At 39.7% G+C, this 21,808-nt stretch overlaps 2 protein-coding genes across 14 annotated transcripts in view; both read right to left on the bottom strand.

Annotated features, from left to right (window-relative positions):
* Positions 1-4,594, bottom strand: part of LOC104138700 (arylsulfatase D) — a 28,628-nt gene extending 24,034 nt beyond the window's left edge. For 2 of the 8 annotated variants that reach the window (XM_068921818.1, XM_068921829.1), the window contains exons 1-2: positions 1,954-2,082; positions 1,657-1,765 (exon numbers count right to left, since the gene is read on the bottom strand). The gene's annotated coding sequence lies outside the window, so the exon portion shown is untranslated. Of the gene's footprint in view, positions 1-1,656; positions 1,766-1,839; positions 2,265-4,473 lie in introns of those variants that run through there. The other 6 variants (XM_009666441.2, XM_068921837.1, XM_009666444.2 and 3 more) reach the window with 5 other exon arrangements.
* On the bottom strand, positions 4,592-21,453 carry LOC104138701 (arylsulfatase D). Of its 6 annotated transcripts, none has more exons than XM_068921780.1 (11): positions 21,290-21,403; positions 17,898-18,044; positions 13,817-13,966; positions 12,472-12,593; positions 11,096-11,218; positions 9,244-9,667; positions 8,201-8,337; positions 7,856-7,990; positions 7,184-7,346; positions 5,576-5,697; positions 4,592-5,104 (listed from the first exon to the last, which is right to left on the bottom strand). In XM_068921780.1, the coding sequence occupies exons 2-11, from the start codon at positions 17,942-17,944 to the stop codon at positions 4,737-4,739; spliced, it is 1,791 nt and encodes a 596-aa protein (XP_068777881.1). In that variant the 5' UTR covers positions 17,945-18,044; positions 21,290-21,403; the 3' UTR covers positions 4,592-4,736. The 6 variants fall into 6 exon arrangements, with proteins under 6 accessions (XP_068777881.1, XP_068777875.1, XP_068777862.1 ...); XM_068921774.1 differs by lacking the exon at positions 21,290-21,403 and adding an exon at positions 20,961-21,162 and having other exon boundaries at positions 17,898-18,442; XM_068921761.1 differs by lacking the exon at positions 21,290-21,403 and adding an exon at positions 21,003-21,156.
* Positions 21,454-21,808: the final 355 nt, after the last annotated feature.

Below are 21,808 nucleotides of genomic sequence, written 5' to 3'. Positions count from 1 at the left end.
TTATTTTCTTCTGTGTGGAAAGAGATCAGAATTTGAAATATCCAGTCCATAAGAAATTCTTACTTTCCCACACTTCTTTGCATTTCAAACCAGCACAAGAACAAAGATGTTCTCAGTTCCATTAAGGAATAGTTTGAGGCTAATAAGCTTACTTACGTTCAACAACAAAAAAAAGATGGTTTGTTTCCATTTTGATTTTTTATTTTTATAATTGTAGAAGGCACATTTGTAATTAAAAAGTCACTTCTAAACACAAAGTAAAAGTTCCTAAAAGGTTCCATCTTGACTAATGAAAAACTTGTTCTTTTTTTCCACCCAATCAGTACATTCTCAAATGGGAAAACAGCAGCATTTTCTGAGAGAAACTTTTTCCACTTTAAATGGTATATAAGAATGATAGTTACTTTGTATGTCTGCAAAATGATAAATTGGACAGAGTAAGACATAATCCTGCCCTATGAGTTTCAAAGAATGAGTCATAGGATAAGAAAACTGTAAATGATGCTATTCTTACTAGGAAAATAGTATAAAAGGGGTCAGATCCAAGTCCACTGATGATTTTTACAAATAACATCCAGGTGTCCATCTGCCTACGGCCAAAATGATATGCTTCAAAAAGTTATGCTTCTTGTCCATATCCTTGTTTCTTATGCGCTTAATCTGTGTTAAATGTAGCATCTTCCATGTGGTTTATGGCACTTCACTCTCTTTATGGGCAGGATCCCAAGAGAGAGTACTGAGACTTCATCCTCCCTGCTCACTGGCTGACTCAGAGGTTAATGGGAAAGCAGAGAGCCCTCTCTCACCAAGTGTTTGAAGAAGGATCTTGTTGCCAGTGCAGATGCCATAGGTCCAGTGTCATGCTTCCAAAAAAAGGCTACATTAATGTGAAGCAAATAACTCACTACTAGGAATTAACATCACTTTTTTGCACGGTATTGGTGCCTCTTTATCACAGCCTAGCAGCAATTCCCACAAAAGCACCAAGAAATTAATAGCCCCATGCAGTGCTGAGGCAATGATAAGGCAAATGCTCAAAGGCATTAACCTGGGAGGAGGCAGAGCCAGCAACGGCTCTGGCCCTTATCTGTAATGAAACTTCTCCATGGTGCTTTAACAAAGCCAGCCAGGCTCTGCCTTCCCGGCAGCTGGCGGGCAGCTTTGTGATTAAAAGGGTTGGGGGGTACATCAGTAAGCCCAAGCTATTGCAATGAAAACGTTCTCAGTCTAGGTTGAGTAACTGAGGATTACTACAGCCCCTGTAAGCTACAGTAGAACAAAAGTGTCAGATAGATCTGAGCATCTAAGAAATCCCTAGATTCCTAAGAGTGTTCATAAGTTTTCCAAGCTGGTATAGCAGCTCTGCTATCTTCTGCTTTCTTTCAATAGGTTACAGTGACACAGCCACTGGTGACAGCATTTACGTTATTATTTAGAAAGAGACTTTGTACAGCCCTGTGGGAAAGCCGTGAACTTGGAATCAAGCCGTTGCAGTGCTCCTAAAAGATACTCATGTCTTAGTATCTTTGCTCGTGACATGCTGAAAATTAGTGCTCTCTGATTTACTGCAAACCATTTTAGGAATGGTACTCTTACTGAAAGGCTAAGAGAAATACCAAACTCATAAAAAAAATCCATTTAAACGTGCATATTCACCTTTTTCTGTTAGGTGCTGTTTCGTTGTGAAAGTAGAGCTCTCACTGACACCCCTACGAGAGCATGACGAACATGGTCCTGGGCCCTAGAGCTTGTACAGTTTCCTTATCTGTTAAATGAAAAAAAAAAAAATCCATAAAAGTTAACAAACAACTGCCTTTTGAAATAAGCACAGTTACTTACAGAAATCTAAGAAAACATCAGACTCTAATTTCCTCGCTAAGCCAGCAAGACACAGTAAACAGTCATCAAAACCAATAGAAGCCAACCCCCTTTTAAACAACATGGAAAACAAACTCGTCTCAATTAGTCTTCTTGCACCGAAATTCCTTGCACTCCTTGGTTTGCTTAGCAGCACCGGTCCACTAAGATCACTGGGAGGAAGTGGTGCTGACTTGATGTTTTTCCTCTTGCCGTCCCTTCCCCCAGTCTTCACAGAGCAACTGACTGGGATCCCCGCCAGGAACAGCAAGCAAACTGGAACTGCTGTTAAAGTTTTACATGAATTCCTGGCTGACCGAGCACAAAGTTTTCTTGAAATCCTGGCATAACATGGCTGCTGCCTTTCCTAGATTCCTCGTGCAGTTAATTCTATGCAGATTTGTATAAACTCCACTGCTGCTGTATTTCAGTGCCATGGAAGAAATGCTATAAATAATAATGTCTGTTCATTTGTTGACATTTCAGGCCCCTGAATGCCTTGAATATTAATACCGTGAATGCTGAATTTAACACTGTGTTTGAGAGAAGGCAGTAGAAGTCAGTGTGACAGAAAGACGTAGCACTTTAAACTATGAGATTTGTATAAAAGTGCTGGAGGGATAAGTATGGTTGAAGGCAGTTCGATTTGTTGAGCACTTTGCTCACATAGTTTACATTTGTTTTCACTGATCACTTTGCTCATAGTTAGTTATTTGTATATGAGACAAATTGTTAAATTTGGCTACTCTTACCAATACCTATTTGATTATAGTATTTACTTGGTATGATTACCTAACACGTTTGTGATGCTTCCAGTGCAAAGAGAGTTTCTTGAAAATTATGTCATGCTTTGGGTGGTTCTTTAAAAGTTACTAGTAGTGCAAGTACTAATTTACATCTGTCTACAGTCCAAATTATAACTAAAGTCTTTTATCTTTTCTAGACCGTTTCCATCATTCTCCCCATGTCATCACAGCTGAAGATGTGCCCATGCTGTTGCTGGACTGCCTTAAAAAAAAAAACCTTAAGTTTTTCCCTGATAAGAAAACTAAGTATTTGGAACTGGAGGAGACATTCTGCTAGTACAGACCTTGCATCCTCTTACTCACCACTCTGTTAGTCACTCAATACAGCGGTAACAGCTGTGATTAGTTATTGTCCTCAGTAGAACTAAGCTTTGAAGCAAGATCTTTTATCAGAGTTACAGCTTTGTGATAACAAAGCAGAAAGGAGATTGCTGCATTTGGAGCCCTGCAGTATTTCCTTCTCTTCAAATAAGCTGTTTTTGACTGTGCCTAACCACAGGAAGCTGTTGTTTATTCACTACTGCCTGCAGATGAATTCTCCGTCAGCAAACACATACTTTTCAATTGTGGTGTGCTTTATGTTACCATTCTTTATCTGGCTATTCTCACATATTTGTCTTCTAAAAGCAAATATGGACATTCATATATTCCTTCTTACGTGTGAGGAGGTTTCTGAGGGAACTTAAAATAGTGAAGAACAAATACTGAAATGACACAAATAGAAACAACTTCTACAAATGTCTAGGTTATACTTATGAAAAAAAACCACTAAAGAAATGTGAAGAAAACTCTTAATCAACTAAAATGAATCAATTGGCAGAGCAGGTAAAACGTTTGCAGGAACATTCCAGGGGGGAGGGAAGCTATCAATATCAATAATCAGTTGCCATTTACCTTCTCCAGATCCCAATTTCTCTACAAAGCTTTACCAGCATGCTTATAAAGACCTCTGACTCCATCTACCTTACGCAGAAAATAGTCCTTAGTATAGATCAAGGTACTAAAATCTCTGTAAACTCATTGCAAATTTCAGTGTAAACAGGAAGTCACAGATCTCCTTTGAAAAATCCGGCTAAGGCTACACTACTATTTTTTGGGACTAGCATTGGCAAGATTCCTTTATCCGAGTGGTGGCTGGTGAACAGTTTTAAAACTAAATAGTCTACTACTAAATATTTTTAAGCATTAATTCCAATGACTCTCTCAAGTGAACCCTGTTTTTCTAGAACTTTGACTTCGAAATAGTGTAAGTTATTTAGATAAAACATTTTTATTGGCATCTTTTATTCAATAAAATTGCTATCTACCGAACTAGTATACAATAGGACCTCGTTCTGAAGAACGAATCATTTATCTCCTTGTTGCAACTGTTGTAGAGTTATTTTGGACTTCAACATTTTATACTTTATACTATCTGTGAAATGTTATTGTTACCCAGCTAAAGCTGCAGATCTGTTCAAAAAGCTCTTTATAACTTGAAGAATATCCTTCACTAAATCAGATACACTCTGTCTCGGGTGTTCAAGTGTACTTCATATAGCGGTATTTTTGTACTAGTAGACCAACAGAATTTAACAGTATTTTTGCAGAGAGAGAAAGGAGGAGAGGAAGCAATAACGACTCAAACTCCTATTTTTGGCTAGAGTACGACCATGATTTGTAGACTGTGGGGGCACATATGCAAACATCCACACAAGTCTAGTATTTCTTATTGGCTGCCTGTTCAACACCATACACTAGGCTCTCTGCAGAGAGTTTTCCAGTTGTCTTCCTTGGGTAGGTATTAATTAGACACAGTTTAGGAATATACCTCTACAGTGGCCTCTTAGATGCAAATCTGAAAAACTGGTCTCTTCTCAGGCCCTTTCCACACAAGACAGGAAATTTCTTAGACCTTTGCCTAGTCATGAAGAATGAAAGGGAAAAAGTCTCTGTTCAACATTCCTTTTCTTTATTTTCATCTACTTTTCTTCCAAGAAAAACAATATTTTATTGGGCCCCAACATGATTATCTTCTGAAACCTTTCTCAGTAGAGAACTCAGCGCCACAGAACATATTAGTGGCCATCCATCTCACGAAGTACGTGTGCTGTCACCCTCCTTATCACACCAACAGAATGGGAATGTCCCACAGCACGGCTGCAGCCACGGCTTCCATATGACGTTGTACAAGGAGAGCTGCTCCGGGACTGGAGTCAGTGTCCTGCGATGCTCTTCAATGGCTCTTCCAATCCTCTTTATTACAGTGTCAAAGAGGGGTTCAGTGTCAGCCGCTAGAGGTCTGGTTTCAGAAGGGTCTCGTGCGAGATCAAACAGCAACGGAGGATTGTGATGGGTCACACCTTCCCCAAAGCATGGGCAAATTCTCTTTCCGTAACAACCTCCAGCCCCAGGTGGAAGGAAGACTGGGGTCACATAATGAGCCTTCCAGATGGCTCCACCTGGGAGGAAGGAAATATTAGGGCACAAGTAGGAGACAAAAGAGGAAAATGAAAAGTGTCTTCAAGCAATAGCAATATAGCTATTTACGAAGGAGTTCTCCTTTCCTCACTACTACCCTCACCTACACACATCAGGAATCGGCTTCTCTACACTCAGTATTGATTTTGAGGATGGAAAACACTAGAAATATGAAGAAAACAATAAAACCCTCCCACTATAGTACTAGATAGCAAGTAGATATTTATAAGTAATATACAAGAATGAATAGGAAGTGCAGTGAGAACACAGGCTATGAGACACCTTCAGCTGGCCAGAGGCACTGGCATATCACGCAGAACAATTTCAAGAACAGAGATCAGTATTGATAACACACTCATGCAAGAAATCTAGCAGCTAGCAAGATGGCTATGAAGAGGAAGGAAATGCTTGTTATGTTTTCCAGCTAGCGTGAAACAAATATTTATACTCACTGTCCTTCTGGTGCCACCGCACTGCATGCAAATAGGACCCACAGTAGTGAAACAGGAACTCATGCTCTGACTGTTGAACTCTTCCTTGCAGTAAAGGCATCAAGTTCTGTCCATCAATTACTCTAATGTGATGGAGAGAAGGGTATTCAAATTGGGGCAAACCTGACAGAATGAGCAGCATACTTATCACTGTCCTTGCATTGGCTGCACCAGTGCTAGAGAGCTTACACAGTAAATTGGCCATACATTTGGAGCAGCCATCAGCATGTCAAGCTAATATTTTAAGTCACTAGGTAAAAATGCTATTAAAAAAACAGCAGTGTCAACTCATTCTATTTAACAATTGGTAAACAATTGGTACTTAGCATTTAACCTACTGGAAAAAAAATCCTTTATTCAAGAAATCATTACTGATCTCAAATTTGTTTATACACAGCAGTTTTCAAAAGAGCTTCATGAAACCTCTTGAGCAAGGATGAGTTTAATGACTTCAGGAGGAATTTGGAATCGGCCATAATTCAAAAACTACCCTGGTCAGGAAAGTACCTCTGGGCATGTCTGTCAGAATTCACTCAGCAGTTTAAAATCTTAGATAGACTAGGCTTGAGGCTGAGGAATATTTGAGGGATCTCCAAGGATTATAAGTTTCCTAAGAAACTCAGTGACCTTGGGGTAGTTAGCTACCCTGTCACTCTCTCCTGTTGAAATCACCTCACTTTGTGTCAGTCTCAGTGAGAAAGTTTCACTCTTAACTCCAATGAATATTAAGCAAGTAAAAACCTGAAACAGTTTCATCTAGGGAAAGAATAATCACAGCCTGGAAGATGCAGTTGGAGATGTGGGTTCAAGCGTTTTGGAGAGAGGTCAGCATGTTTGACCCACATCACCTACATATGCACTGAGCGACATACGCATCTGGCCCTCTCCTCTTCATATGAATGGTGATTAAGTGTTAAAGGCTGAAATGCTTAAGACTGAAATCACCAAGTTTGCTTTTTTCTTCCTGTTGAAAAAAGTTTGAACAAAACCAAAAGAGATTATCTTTCTATAGTTTTTCTTTAAATCAATTGCACACATTCTGAAGGTCTACAAGAGGCAATGGTTCCTCATTTCACAGCACTAAAAATGACAATAAAATGACATCAAAAATGTTGTCTTTTCAAGACATCGTAACTGGCCCTTCAACCACTCATGTCGTGTATTTTTTCCCTCTATTAGAGGGGGTGGGGGAGGGTGTGGGAATAAGGCAAGCTAACAGAAAAGAACTTCTGATTTCCTACCTCCATTTCTGTTCCCTCCCTCGTCACTATACCTACCACAGGGATTTTCTGTGATCAGGGACCTTTATGGTGTCCAGTGGTTAGCAGCTTGCTCTTTTTAGTTCAAGCACTCAGCGAATATATTTACAAACTTAGAGATGCAGATCTTTTCTGCACCTATGAACTCTATAGCCTACTGTGTCTCCCTGTTGTGTGTAACAGTACATTAATGCAACAGGTCAACAAAATCCATTGTTTAATGCCTTCCTCGTCATAAAAGCACACACAAAATAACACTCATTGACATCACAATAGATGACACAGCGAATATGCTTTCTTGTGTCCATACCTGTCCTGGGGTAACATTCCTCCAGCCAGATGAACTACAGTGGGATAAATGTCCATAAGGCTTGTAGGTTCATCGATAACTATGCCTGCAGGTAACACTCCTGGCCATCTAAATAAGCCTGGCACACGGATCCCTCCTTCCCAGCCTCCCATACCTTTCCCACCTGTAGTGAAAAAAAAACAATGTATAGCAGTTTCAAGGCAGTTACAGAATTAAACACAAACCTATCCATGGGCTTGTTACATTTGAATGTACAAAAAACACAGTAATACACTGTTTATCCAGAAGACTTACTCTTCATTTGCACTGGATTTCACATACTTCAGAAGGGCTGAAATGCAATCTAGGAAGATGGTAGGAACAGCAAATCTTCCTTTGAAAAGCAAACACTCAACAACAATAAACAAACTTCCCTCTATGACTTTCAGTTGAGAAAAAAAAATGAATGTCTTAAAGGTACCAAACAATAAAACACCTTTATCATAGAGATCAATAATAATGCTTGCATCTTACTGAAAGAAAAGGTGACTTAAACATTAAAGCACCTCTGCATGACATGCATATTTCATCTAGAAAATAATGCAACTCATTCCATCCTTGACAGCTTTAGCAAGGCAAGTTCATTATACAGCTGTTTCTAACCTTCATATAAAGTCATACTGTATTTCCTACCTTTATAGATACCGTTCCAGCCACCTAGCTGGGCAGAACCATCCCGAGCCTCCAAATGTCCTCCATGGTCAGAGGCAAAGTATGTGAATGTATTATTTTTCAAACCTTCCTTGTCAAGAGAATCCAGAATTTTGCCTTAAATTTAAGAAGGGAGACAGCGAGGTTCCTATTAACCAAACAGGTAGATCAAGACTTTTTATAGTATTTCATAAAGTAATCTTCGGCACATATTAGGAGAAGCTTTTAATAGTTTAGACTTCTTTAGATACCTTGGCTTTATTACTCTTCCTGCTTTAAAGCACACAGGTATATGTATAAGACAAATCTTTTATGACAAATACGTACCCACCATCCAGTCCATTTCTTCTACGTTGTCTCCATATAAACCATGTTGACTCTTCTTCAGAAATTTTGCCGTAGTGAAAAGTGGGGTATGAACATGTAGAAAGGAAACGAATAGAAGGAACGGTCTGTGCCTGTTTCTAAATAATAATAATAATAATAATAAATGTACATCATTCATGCACAGACACACACATTGGGTCTAGACTGTACCCACATCCAACATATCTCCATTGATCATGGTTAGCAGTTTTCTTATTGCATAAAACATATCAAAGAAAGAATGTGTTCAATCAGACTGATTATTTTAAAATTCTAATGTGTAGATAGGCATAGCATGTATAGAGTGCTTAAATGAATTAGATACCTAACTCTGATGCCTTTTAAGATAAAACCAACCAGATGCAATCGCATATTTAGTATTTACACAGCTTTTCTAAGGGAGTCACTTACAGTTTTCATTATATTTGTTTTCAGTCTTGAAGAAAAGAATAGTTACTTTCCGGTTTTATAGAAAGACAATTCATGTGCAGAAATAAGTACCCAAGGCTGTGTAGGCAGAAGAACTTGGGGCTAGAACATGGATCATCTTAACTTGCTTTCTTCTCAAGCATTTGAATGCCATGAAAATGAACTTCAAGTGTTTGTTAGATATTTAGCTGGAATAATTGTGTAACATGCAGTGCTCTGTCTAGGTGTTTTTATTGGGCTTATGAGAAACAGCACAAATGAGGCTTGTAGAGTGAAATGTATAATTTAGCTGGTTAATCTTGGAGCAAATGTATTATTTGCTCCAAGCATATAATGAATTAGAACAGTTTCCTAATTATGTATCACTTCGCTAAAAATCTATCTCATTTGTTGTAAGTTCAAATTCAAGACAGTTGCAACTAAAGCATAAGTGCATGGAGTTTCTAAATACAGAACACTGATATGACTTTCAAAGCAATTATCAAGACACAACTACAGTTTCTGTAGAAAACACTCTATTGCAAGAGCTCAAAACACCCTGCCCCCTTTAAAGAAAACTGCAGACAATTAGTCACCTGTTGATAAATGATGTTGCCTCCTTCAGTATGAGAGAAGCAGTCCTCTCCAGCCTCATCGGCTGCTCAGTGATATCATGATTCCTCATCAGGATACAGTTCCAATACTGCACGAAGCCATAACTGGAGTACCAAGAAATAAAGAAAATGCAGCCCAACAAAGTAAAACAGGCAATTATCTTCCAACAGATGGAAATCAAACCAGTCAGTTTTCCAGCAGTGAGAGTGAACACAGCAAGGGCAATCATCTGACTGTATAGCCAAAGCTTAGCTTGAAGGGCTGCACCCAGCTCTGGAGGTTTGTTTTCCTGACAGTTGTTCAGGAGCGTGAAAGGCATGCCATAGAAGTAGTCAAACCCATGGTTTAGAGGATGGTGGCAGTGATCATTGAAGGATTCACAGTTTACACCTTGATGCCACTTCCCTGAAGGTTTTAAAGCATGAAACAAATTAGAACATTAGTGCAGACAACTCAAAAGAAGCCAAGGTAGTACTGTTTAGGAATTAGGTAAGTCGCTCCCTTTCTGAAAAAAGGGTATCAAAGCATTTCCCCAGTGCACAAGATGCTCATTAAATACAACGCCTGATCAGATGAATGTTATACCATAACATATGACTCCCCAATGGCCATGCAGCAAACAGAGAAACTTGCAAAACACTCAGCTACTGAAGTGATGAGGATCACATAAGGATGGGGTTTCCATTAGCCTTCAACTAGAGGACTGAAGACACTCTAACTTGCAGACTGCTTTACCACAGTCCCTTTCTAACTTTAAGTGCTTGACTTGCAATTTCATTAATAATAATTAATATAATGTTACAAACTTACTGGAAGATCCAGTGAATTTTCAGCCAATATTAACAAACAATCACTAGCCTCAGGAAGATGATTTCCCAAGCATGTCTCCATTCCATATGAAAGAGATGAAAAGGTATAAACCAACCTTTCACTCTACCCCTGCCTTATCCACCAAATAGACTGAGCAGACAAAAGCTGTTGTCTGCTTGAAAAACCTGCTGGATCAGAAGACCCCAAGGTTTGCTGGGGTAGGTAATTGCCACGTAATTACAGGCTCAGTCAGGAAGACTGCACTTAATTAGCTCAATTCAACACAGCCATGTCTGTTTCCTAACACTGGAGATGGCAGCGGATTTGGCACAGCCGGACCCAAACCCTGGTTTTAAGGGAGCCAGTGCTGACTGTACTTAGTCAATTTACATGAAAGGATTCTTTGCAGAAGCCTTTATCACTTGAACAGTAATGAAAGCTGAACAGAAGGGAAGATACTTTGCTAGTCAATTTTAAAGATATTTGACAGAGGAATGATGGATCTTGAAAGTCTTGAGGTCTGATCCAGGTTACAGATAGACAGATGTGCTATAGTGATGTTTCCTTCACACTTTTGCAGCTTGGCTTTATCTGAGGAAACTGCCACAAGGCTATGCCTCCTTGGGGACTCACAGCCTCACCTGTGAAATACTCCTGCTTTATGAGCGCAAACTTCTGCTCTGTGGGTACAAACTTTCTTGTTTGTACCAAGAAGACAAAACTCTCTCAGTGGACCAATCTTTGAAAAGTTTTAAGCCACACAAAATAAATGCTAATCCATTACAACCAAGTCAGTTTTTAATCTCTTCTGTTTCAGGTGCCCGGTACAGTCATTAATTTTGTTATAAAGTCTTTAAACTGTAGCATTTTTAGTCTTTCTGGAAATATCAGTATTTTCTCCCCTCTGTCTTTTGGAGGATTTATATCTATGACTAATGGACCATTTCGGGTGAATACAGTCACCAGATTTCCTTCATATAACTAGATCATTCTTCAAATGCATGATAAAACATTTTCACTTACCTATCAGTCCAGTGGTATAGCCTTGTTTCTGTAGCAGCCTAGCAAAGGTGGTTTCATTTGCAGGGAGCCCTCCTGACCCTGCGTTCCACTGCAGCACTCGGTACTGATTGCTGGAGGCCATCCCTGACAAAAATAATCCAGGTCATTCTGTGCACGTCTTTCCCTCTGTGCATGCAGAGGCCAGGCTGCTCTTGTCAGCCTCTGAGTCAGGTGCTTCACCTGAAGCTAACAGAGCTCATCACAAGATGTAAAGCCAGGCATGTCTTGTAGGCAGTCACATCACATTATCAATACTGTATCTAAGTACTTCAGGTAGTCAGGAGTTATATTTTAAAACAAATACCATTTGAAACCAGTTTTACCATCAATTTGAAAATAAATTAGTGATGACAGTATATAGTAAGTTTTATTTTCTGCCTTTCTGAGCAACTGTGATAATTCAGTCTTCCTGTTCCAGTTGCATTTCCCTATTTTAGAGTGATGTATTGAATATAAATATATCAAAAGCTATCATGTACTCAGATCTTAGAGTAATAAGGTTTATATGCTTAAAATAAATTTTCTCACTAGGTATCTTTAAAGTCTTACAAAAAGGCTTGATTTCATTGTTGCTAAGAATTTGAAATAGAATTCCTACTCAGCAGGTGCAAACTTCACACTTTTGGTGTAGCCAAAAGGGTAGACTAAATGTCTTCTCTGTATAAGCTGTAATTATGGAGGTCAAAGGCAAGCTGCAGTCAACACTGAATTAGCATGACTCATGCCAGAGATGTAATGACTACAGCAGTGGCATGTTTAGATGACACACAGTTCACCTAACACATATACTGATTTTGCACTTTGCCTTTCTAAAGTAAGCATCTATATTTCCTATATAGCTCCCAGCAAGAGAAGGATACCTATAAAGTTACCCAAAAGGTGCCTTAATAGGTGTGGAATGGATCCAGTGTTTCATTTTCAGAGGAGTTTTGTGACTTGCTGCACTGCAGAGGTACTGAACTTGCCCTTTCCTTTTGGGACCCTTGTTTCGGCCCCTCACCTCTAACCCTCACTGCCAAGAGGCGTTCCAACAGTTAGCATCATGCTGTGTTGCAGTAAGGAAGTGACATATATTACTTAATGTTGTTGGCATTTATCCATACTAATTTATTTGCATCATACGTATCTCCCACATCCTATAAAGGCTAAAGGTCTGTTAGCTGGTGAGGCAGTGGTTACCATTCAGAAGTCATTTACCTGAAGTTTGAGCCACTGGCAAAGTTTTTTCTATCCCAAGTTAAGGAAATAGTTGAGTTATCTTCTGTTCTAATACGTATTGTGTATCTTAGCACCCCTGCACTGAACACAGAAATCTGTAATTTAAAAGTGGGTCCAACCTGATCTGATAGGGTATCTGCCAGTGAGAAAAGCTGCTCTGCTCGGAGTGCAGAGCGGAGCTGCGGCAATGTGCTGAGTAAGTTTCACTCCTTCTCTAGCCAGACGGTCAATGTTCGGGGTCCTAAACAACAGTTTCATATTAATAGAAGCAAGGCAATATCAAACTTATTTTAACAGATTGTTAAGAAAAACTATAGAGATTTTGAAAAATTCCTCAAAAAGCTCTTCTCTGTACACGCTCTAGGACTAGTATGGTAACATGTTTGATACAGCAGGTGAAGCAGGCTCTAGCCACTGGAGAATCAATTCTTGGGACAAAGCCATAGAGTGTACTTGGCAACCCTGAAAAGAAACTTAGAAATTGTTGGTGCAGTTTAGTTTGAAAATAAAACTGAAATGGAAAGACTTACCTAGAAAAGGATGGTACTCCTCTATTCCAACACTTCCAAGAGGTCACTTTCAGCAGCCCATCTGCACCCTGAATTTCAGAGTTCATTGAGCCAGAAAATCGTCCTGGGTGTCTGGAGCTCTTGGAACCAAGATTTTTTTGTTCCACGTTGATAACATGTGCTATTTATTTCATGATATAGTGATATACCTTTACATTGTCACACTTGTATGGGACCCTAGCTCTTCCAGAAGAATAGATTACAACACCATGAGGAGTGTAACATGATGAAGGACAACATGGTACCACACACTCCTTGTTCTGCACAATTGTATCAACATCACATTAGGGACAAATGCCCAGAGCATGCCAACAAAACGGTGCTGCATCTCTTGGAGAACATCAACTGAGGCATGTAAGAAGTGCTGCCAATGCCCATTTGCTCCAGCTTTGCCTTTTTAGTTTTGAAGGAATGTAATCACTAATTTTGAAGGAACAAAATCATGTAATGACTCAGGTGGGCCAGCCCGCAGGAGTCTAGATTGGAGTGTATCGGAGAAGGCAATAAGCGAATGGATTAGGGATTCTGGGAAAGCACTGGGTGGATAGAGTAAGGCTTAACTATATACAAAAAGGAATGAAGAAATTCATGCATGAGAAGGAGAGAAAACAGTAACTGTAATACTAAAACAGGTGGTTAGAGGGTTAGCACAGAGACAAAAAAGGAATTTTCAGGAACAACATTAAGAAAAAACATTTTTTTTCCCTTCACTGTACATTGTTTACTTAGTCCCCAATCCTATACTAATACATACAAGTACTTAAATATACAAGTTCCCAAATTACTAGAGTATTTGATTAAGAAATTAGGAATATTTATTATTATATAACTAGGTTTAATTCCCCAGGATAGATGTTTTATCATGTTAAATATATTATACCAAGAGATCTTTTACCTTATGGTATTGTTTCCATAGCAACCTATATCTCCAATGCCAAGATCATCAGCCACAAACAGAAGTATATTGGGTTTAGAGTCCATAGCTGCACTCATGTCAAACGTGTTCCAGAGTAAACAAGAAGACAACGTCATTATGAGGTATCTTCTGAAATACAACAAAATAACTTTTTATGTATGTGACTTGTAAGAAGTTGGAGAGAGATGGAAGCCCCCAGCAGAAAATCTAAAGCATGAAACACAAAGTAGTGGGAAACTCCATTTCCCAGCAATACTTTTGGTAGGAAGTGGGAGGGCAGAATTTTACTGGTTCCCTTTCTTCTGTCTCCTCTAACTATAGGACTGTAGTCAGAGAGCCCGCAGTAGCCTTTCTACAGCCCAAGGAGCAAGGACATAAGGGAAAACTATCATCTTAGTCATTTGGCTCAGGAATTTTTATCTTGAATGAGCTGCATAGATTTTAAAATATATCAGAAAATTCTAGAGAGCTGAGAAAAAACAGTACTTCTATGATTCATAAATTCTATGAAAATTGGGTTTGCATTGCAAAGTTATTCTGGCCTTTGCTGAATATTTTGTCTCCAGTGAATAAAGAAATTTAACTTACTTCTGGAACAGAACTGGAAAAAGTTAAACAACCCTCTGCCTCTCAACTGAAGAATACTTAACTTAAAACTCTCTCTCCTGCTAGCATTCTAAGCTGCCAACCAATTAGTCCCATACCAGAATCATCTATATTAAATATCTGACAAAAACAGAAATTATTTCACACATCATACCTTTTACATAAGTATGTCTAGAACATTTGAAGCTAGGTATGTCTCCAAATAAGTATTCAAGATGGCTAGATCAACAATCTTAAGACCTAATCCCGAACAGATTTTTCACTTGCACAGTTATCATTGCAATACATGCTAATTTTGTCAGACACAGGGCAGCAGCAACTCTCTAGCAGAGAATGAGAATGCTTCTGAAAATCATTCCAGGATTTGCAGTTTTGGGATGAAGATCTTATACAGAAAAATATACATTTGAATAAATAAGTAACCATCACCTCAAACAGGCTACAGACAACACAGAAGTTTTTTTTCTAAACACGTTAAGATTTTTATAACATAAGAGATTAGTGAACTTCCAGTTGTAAATAAGTAACCAGCAGCTACAGGAATTTAATGATCCAAGAGCAAAGTTCCAGCTTTTTTTTTTTTTTTTTTTAAAACAGTCTACTAAAAAATTACAGCAGCAGTTTGCAGAGTTGTGATAAAAACTTGCTTTAGTTTTGGGAATTCCATTCTGTACTTAGATTACTTATTTTAAGTAATGGAGACTTTCCTATTTGCAAATGTAGCATCTCTGAAGAATTACACAGTGTTGTACTGGTATAACGAATGCCTTCAGAGCGCTAATGCGTTCAAATTAAGAGCTGCAAGGGGAGGGCTTTAGAGAGCACCGGAAGTAAACAGCTGCTGACAGCCCATTTCAGTTACTCAAGCATTCTTCTTTCCACACTGAGGACAAGAGCAGTGGTCCTCTCCTCTGCCTGTCACACACAAAAGGGAAAGAAAAAGAAAACGATCATGAAATCTGCTTTTGATTACTGCAGCAGCAACCTAGCACTTTGTTTGCTCACGGCACTAAGTTCTGGATATTTTCTGATCCCAACAGTAATCCTGCTTGTGGATTAAGATGGGGTCAAGGACAAATTCTATCTCAGGTAACCTACTGCTTATAGTTCCAAGTCTATATGCTAAGATGCTACGTAGCATTACAGTGCATTATAAAACAACTGTGCTCAGAGCTCAAAGTGATCATCTTTCAGGAACATCTGGAGCAAGAGTGCAAGACTGCTTAGTTACTAAACATGAATAAACCTTGAAGGCAATAGGGTTGAAAGTAAGTAGAACATAACATGCATATATACATCTTTTCAGGATTCCCTAGAAAGCTACTCATCAGATTCTGGAAATGATGACGTTAGAAGGCATAGCCAGAGAATTCCACTTGGGAAACAGACCTCAGCGTTTGAAAACACGAAGACATTAAATAAATATTTAGTTAAGATGGTCCTAAGAATCATTTCGGCAGCTATTACTACTAAATGCTTTTACAAGGTCAGCCTAATGAATCAGGTAAGTGCAAAACATTTGGAAAATGCTGCGTAGCCGGCAGTTATTTACAAAACTTACAACACATAATATGGATTTACAGCATAATTCAACTGGCATAACTTTATTGACAAACAATGATCTTTCGAGTACAAGTTAGATACCATTGGCACAGGCAATCAGATGTTGAAAAACCTACTGAGCTGTAAAATTTTGGCTCCTATGCTTGCCTTAGAATTATTTTCTAGGGTGATACTGCTGTGCTTCATGCACAGTTAGAGAATTAAAGCATTAGGAGATTATAGCATCCTTCTGTTCAAGAAATCTGCTCCTCCTGCATGATTTTGCAGGGAAATGAAAACTTATGAGAGCCTGGCACCTTAGACTGCTTCTCAAAGGACTCATACAAAGCGAGAGGCCATTTTGGGGCAGCATGGGGTTCACAGTTAGGGAAGGAGGAAAAAAAACAATAGAGAGAGAAAAATGGTGACACAATTTTTAATATAGTTGAATTTCCTTCCTGTGGTTAAAGGACAGGATAACAGCAAAAGCTTAAAACATACAAAACATCATGAAAAAAGGTTCATTTGAACCCTGAGTTGCTTGGAAAAAGGTGGGACAATTCAAACAACACTATGTTAATTCTACCAAGCACAAACCAAAACACTCAGGGAGGAACAATAAATCTGTTCATCTGAATAGAATGGCAGCAATGGCTACACAAGGTAGGGCACCAGTCATCTCCTGCTAGCCTGTGATTCTGAAAACAATTTAAACTTATAGTCAATGACAAATTCACAATTCACAAATTCACTACTGGTGTGATACTGGACTCAGCTAATCCTTACACCTCTTTACAAGAGAAAGACTAGTGAGGTGGTTTTACGTCAAAGACATAGCATTGGTGGGAATCACAATGCTTATTGACCAAGAATTGATTATTCAAATTGAAGTTTAAAAATTGGAGAGGGGGCAGAAAATAACACATAAAGAATTCAAGAAAGGGGAAAAATTATTTATATTGAATCTATCAACAAAGAGGAATAAAAGATTGATTAGTGCATAAATTGATGGGGAGAAAACACAAATCTGCAGAAAGCTCATCAATTTTGCTGAGACAGACCCATGTCTGGAAGGTGGAGTTAGACAAATATAGCACACGTTCTCAGCAAGTGAGGTGATTAACTACTGAATCATGTCTCCAAGCAAAGTACAGTGCAATCAAGACTGCATGCCTTAACTAGAAGAAAAAAATTATTGTAAAGAAACACAAGTTATGGGACTCCACGGAGGGACAAAGAGCTTAAATTTAACAATAATCGTGATTACAGCAGCAAGCTTATATATGTGTGCAGATGCCCATGAGCCAACATCTATTTGTCACCACTACTGGCAAATTCCTTCCTCAGCTGGCACCTTCCCCAGCAGACACTTCATACAGCATTTTTTTTCCAAGCTATTTGTATGAGCTTAATTAAAACTAATTTTAACACTCTTACCTAAAGGATTCAAATAACTCAAAGAAGATGGCACTGGACTTGAAGAAACTTCTCACCAAAACATTCCTTTTTGTATTTCAAAGTTTTTCTTAGTTCTTGCTCTAGTAAACCTTCCCTCTACATAAGCTCTTCTGCTTATAAACCCAAATTAGTCTTAAAATACTAGTTTTATAGATCACTTATTTTTTTCACATGGACAAAGGGGATTCTGAACATATGAGATGGTACTAAATTATTCGCATTAGGAGTCACTCCTAATGAAGCGACTGGAGAAGCGATGAAGAAACACTGGAGGTAAGCTAGCTCTGCCGAGAAGGACCTGGGAGTGCTGGTGGACAACAAGTTAAACATGAGCCAGCAGTGTGCCCTTGTGGCCAAGAAGGCCAATGGTCTCCTGGGGTGCATGAGGCAGAGTGTTGCCAGCAGGTCGAGGGAGGTGATCCTGCCCCTCTACTCAGCCCTGCGGAGGCCTCACCTGGAGTCCTGTGTCCAGTGCTGGGCTCCCCAGTACAAGAGAGACATGGCACTCCTGCAGAGAGTCCAGCGGAGGGCTACCAAGATGATTAGAGGGCTGGAGCACCTCTCCTATGAAGAAAGGCTGCGGGAGCTGGGCCTGTTCAGCCTGGAGAAGAGAAGATTGAGAGGCGATCTCATCAACGTGTACAAGTATCTGAAGGGGGAGTGTCAAGAGGATGAGGCCAGCCTCTTCTCCGTGGTGCCCAGCAACAGGACAAGAGGCAACGGGCAGAAACTGAACCACAGGAAGTTCCACCTGAACCTGAGAAAAAACTTCTTCACTGTGAGGGTGACAGAGCATTGGAACAGGTTGCCCAGAGAGGTGGTGGAGTCTCCTTCGCTGGAGATATTCAAAACCCGTCTGGATGTGATCCTGGGCAATATGCTCTAGGTGACCCTGCTTCAACAGGGAGGTTGGACTAGATGATCTCCAGAGGTCCCTTCCAACCTAAACGATTCTGTGATTCTGTGAGGTAAGTGTGGATTCCCCAAAGTCCAACAGAGCTGATAAAGTATTAACAGCAATGGTTATTTTAAAGCGGATATCAAGCACAGTCTTACAGTTTATTTCAACCGAAAAATTGCCAAACATCATTATTAACTTAAAACATTATTACCTCATTTACAACTAGGAGACATATACTCCATCAGTTATTCAGCCTAATATCACCACATAAAAAGTCATAGGACTCTACAATAATTCAGTAATTTCTGCAAAACAAGGCCAAATCCTATAGAGCCATGAAGAGCAGGAAGTGGTCAGCACAATTTTATGTGCAGATATTTCCCTTTGTTAAATAGCTACAATTGCCTGTAAGGCTTATCCACCATCTACTCTCTTCAACAATTGATATTGCACATGACTGTTTTGAGTGAAACTATTTATTCATTCAACATGCCAGGAATGCTACAAAGCCTCTAGCTGCCTAAAAGCAGCTTGAAGAGATTTAGCAAATTTTGCTTGACCTCTTCATTTAGTGGCTGCTTACAGGTTGATCCAATTCAAATGATTTGTAACAACTACAAGCAGTTGTATATGACTTTCTCTATGCAGCTACCTCTGGTTGTGCAGTCACCATTTTTCCCCAGCATTGCTTTACAGAATGCAATCTACATGACTGAAGCTGTCAGAAAATTAGCTCCTTCATCCCCCAAGGCAGTATGGCTTCAGGCAATTTCCACTATCCTCAGAGTATTTCACTTGTTGAATGTATTTCTAGATTAAGAGTCTATCCTTTTGAAGTCTCACAGCACAGAAAAAAGACAAACCTCCATTTCAAAATTACCTGCCTGTGACCAAAATAGCATTAATTCACTGTAGCCAAACAATTCTTATTCCCCTCTGTAGTTCCCAGATGTGGCCACACCATCACTCACTCTAGGAATCTACCACAGTAGAAAGGAATAGCCCATCCTTAATGATGTTAAGAGCCATACATCTTTAACAGCAAATTTCAGAATAAGCTCTTGATAGTTAGGCTGAAAATCAGTAATCAACTACAGAAAAAACAAATTTACTTTCTTTTTTTTTGTAACTTCAGATAACGAAATAAATTATTTGCACACCAAAGTAAAGCAAAAAACCTGCAGCACTTCTAACTCACTTTGGTTATATTAAGGTAAATATTAGGACAAACCTTTCCAATGAATGTGTGGAGTATAGATTGCACATGTATGTTGTTGCTTAGCAGTTTGCTGATAATAAGCACCTGTTTTCTACCTTCTATAAAAATGTTCTACACAACAAACAGGTTAATCACATTCAACAGTATATCAGAGTATAATAAAAAAGGCTAATTTCAACATGCTTTATGGCGTTAGAAGAAACATACTCAACATAGCACTATGCTGTTCCACCTTGTCCTCCGTTCCTCCCCCTTTCCCATAGCTTCAAGGCATCCACGTGTTCAGGAGGGGAACAGGCAACAAGCAAGGACAGAAACGACTAAGATAATCTCCCAGCTGGCATGAGCAGTTACTTGCTCAGTACTTGTGGCTGGCAAGCCAGAAAGTGGCGCTGTTCATCAGCTATAAAACAAGGGATGTCCTTGAAAAAAAGGTTAAAGTCCGAAAATCTCTGAAATTGAGATTCTCAGTATTTTTTCTTTTTTTTCTTTTTTTTTTTCCTCCAACCCATTCTACATTCTCAGGGAATCAATTCCAATAGTGTTCAGCAGGGGACTTAATTCTTTCCAGTTCAACTATTATTAGTACGTATTATCTGTTACCATGGTTATACCACTGTGTTACCACCTAGCTTTGTACTTTGTCACTAACTAAAATTATCCTACGAAGCAAACCAGGTATGTTACTTTTTAATGGCTATCCTGTGCTGATCTGCAGCTGCACAGCTGCTCCCTGCCTTTGGACACCAGAGGATGGGAATGGTCTACGAAGGCTAGCTTAAAGACTGCTACAAGCTCATGTGTTTTCATTTTGTTTTTGGCAATCCCTGGTGTAAAGGACCTAATTGTGCCTTCAGGCTTAAAACGACTCCTCTATGAACATACAGTTTGCCTTACAGCTGAGATGATAACAACACACAAGGGTGGAAAATCAGAGATAGAAACAAAGGATGAAAAGAAGGGCAACTACGAGCACTGCTGCTAAAGAAATAGTGAAGATCATATCAAAGCAATCTGGAAGCAGAATATGTTTCTATATGCTATCATAAAGCCACTGTAACTCTAGTAAAGATAATAATGAAAGCAGATTACCTGCCCTTCACCACCTAATCCTCTAAAAACTGGAAAGGATTTGGTTTGAAGCATTAAATAGGAAGAGAAAATAGAGATGACTAATTACTGTATCTTTCCCACCCTTGTTTTTGATATTTATGATCCAGTGAGTCAGAAGGCAGGGGCCCTGGTTACTCTCTGCTCCATAATTTAGCAGAGGAAGGCAGATGTGAGCAAGAACAAAGCAAAGATGCATTTTTGCTTTGGAAGCAAGACGACAACCCAGAAAAGTACAGTTTCGCCAAGTTCCCTATTTCAACCATCCCTTCCCCGTAACTTCTTGCCGTGAAACAGCCACCCGGCTCCAGCCTCCGGCAGCACCGCACCTTCCGCGGAGCGGCCGCGGCGCCAGATCCCGCCCGGCGGCGGCTCCGGTCCCGGCCCCCATCTGCGCCCGTCCCCGTTGCTCCGCGGCGGGCGCGGGAGGCCTGGGACTGCGCTTACAGCCGAGGGCTCCCTTACAGAGCTTAGAGAGGCAGCGAAAGCAAACTGCACTCCCGCGGGAGGAAAGGGCGTGCTTTGACTAAGGGAAGGAGGAAAAATTCCTCCCCGGGGGAAAACGGAAAGAATTAAAAAAAAAAAAAAAAAAGGCAACAGCTCAATTTTTACTCACTTCATACTCAACCACTCACTGCAGGAGCTTTGCTCTCTCCGTTTTCTTCATCTCAGACTTTCTGATCCTTGTTTCTAATGAGAGGTTTTCAGAAGCACAACTTGTATTTGTATCAGAGTAATTAGTGGGTGCCAATCTCCTTTAAAAAGCTTTTTATCCTATCTGGCACAAGGCAGGACTTCCCCACCCACTGCTTACAAGTGCTGGATAAGGAAGAAATGTTTTAAAGTAAAAATATAGTCGTATAGTGTATATATAAAGTAAAAATATAGCATTGTATATTAGCAAGGCCAAAAGAAAGGGCATTCGTGGTAACTGAGTGGAAGACTGTAAATGATAGATGGTGGGACTGTGAGGCACGTACATGCCATGCTGTACAGAAAACCGTGGCTGGAGAAACCACCCTGTAGCTGGAAGCAGGACGGCCTCATCTAACACAGAGGGTGAGCTGATAGCCCTGCTGAGAGGGCTGTAATCAAGGAAAATCAATGCGGTGGTGTCTCCTGTGTGCATGGATAC

The sequence above is a fragment of the Struthio camelus genome, chromosome 1 (genome assembly GCF_040807025.1).
Source record: "Struthio camelus isolate bStrCam1 chromosome 1, bStrCam1.hap1, whole genome shotgun sequence".
Lineage (NCBI taxonomy): Eukaryota > Metazoa > Chordata > Aves > Struthioniformes > Struthionidae > Struthio > Struthio camelus.
This window is presented reverse-complemented; position numbering and strand designations above follow the sequence as displayed.

Bases quoted from the DNA above. Each gene is read 5' to 3' on its own strand.
- LOC104138701 (XM_009666449.2), bottom strand. From the start codon at position 21,064: ATGGGGGCCGGGACCGGAGCCGCCGCCGGGCGGGATCTGGCGCCGCGG. The intron at 12,594-13,816 runs GTAAAAGATCTC...ACTGTTGTTTAG, and splicing joins TATGGAAACAATACCATAAG to GACCCCGAACATTGACCGTC. The intron at 5,105-5,575 runs GTGAGTATAAAT...CCTTCCTCCCAG, and splicing joins GCGGTGGCACCAGAAGGACA to GTGGAGCCATCTGGAAGGCT.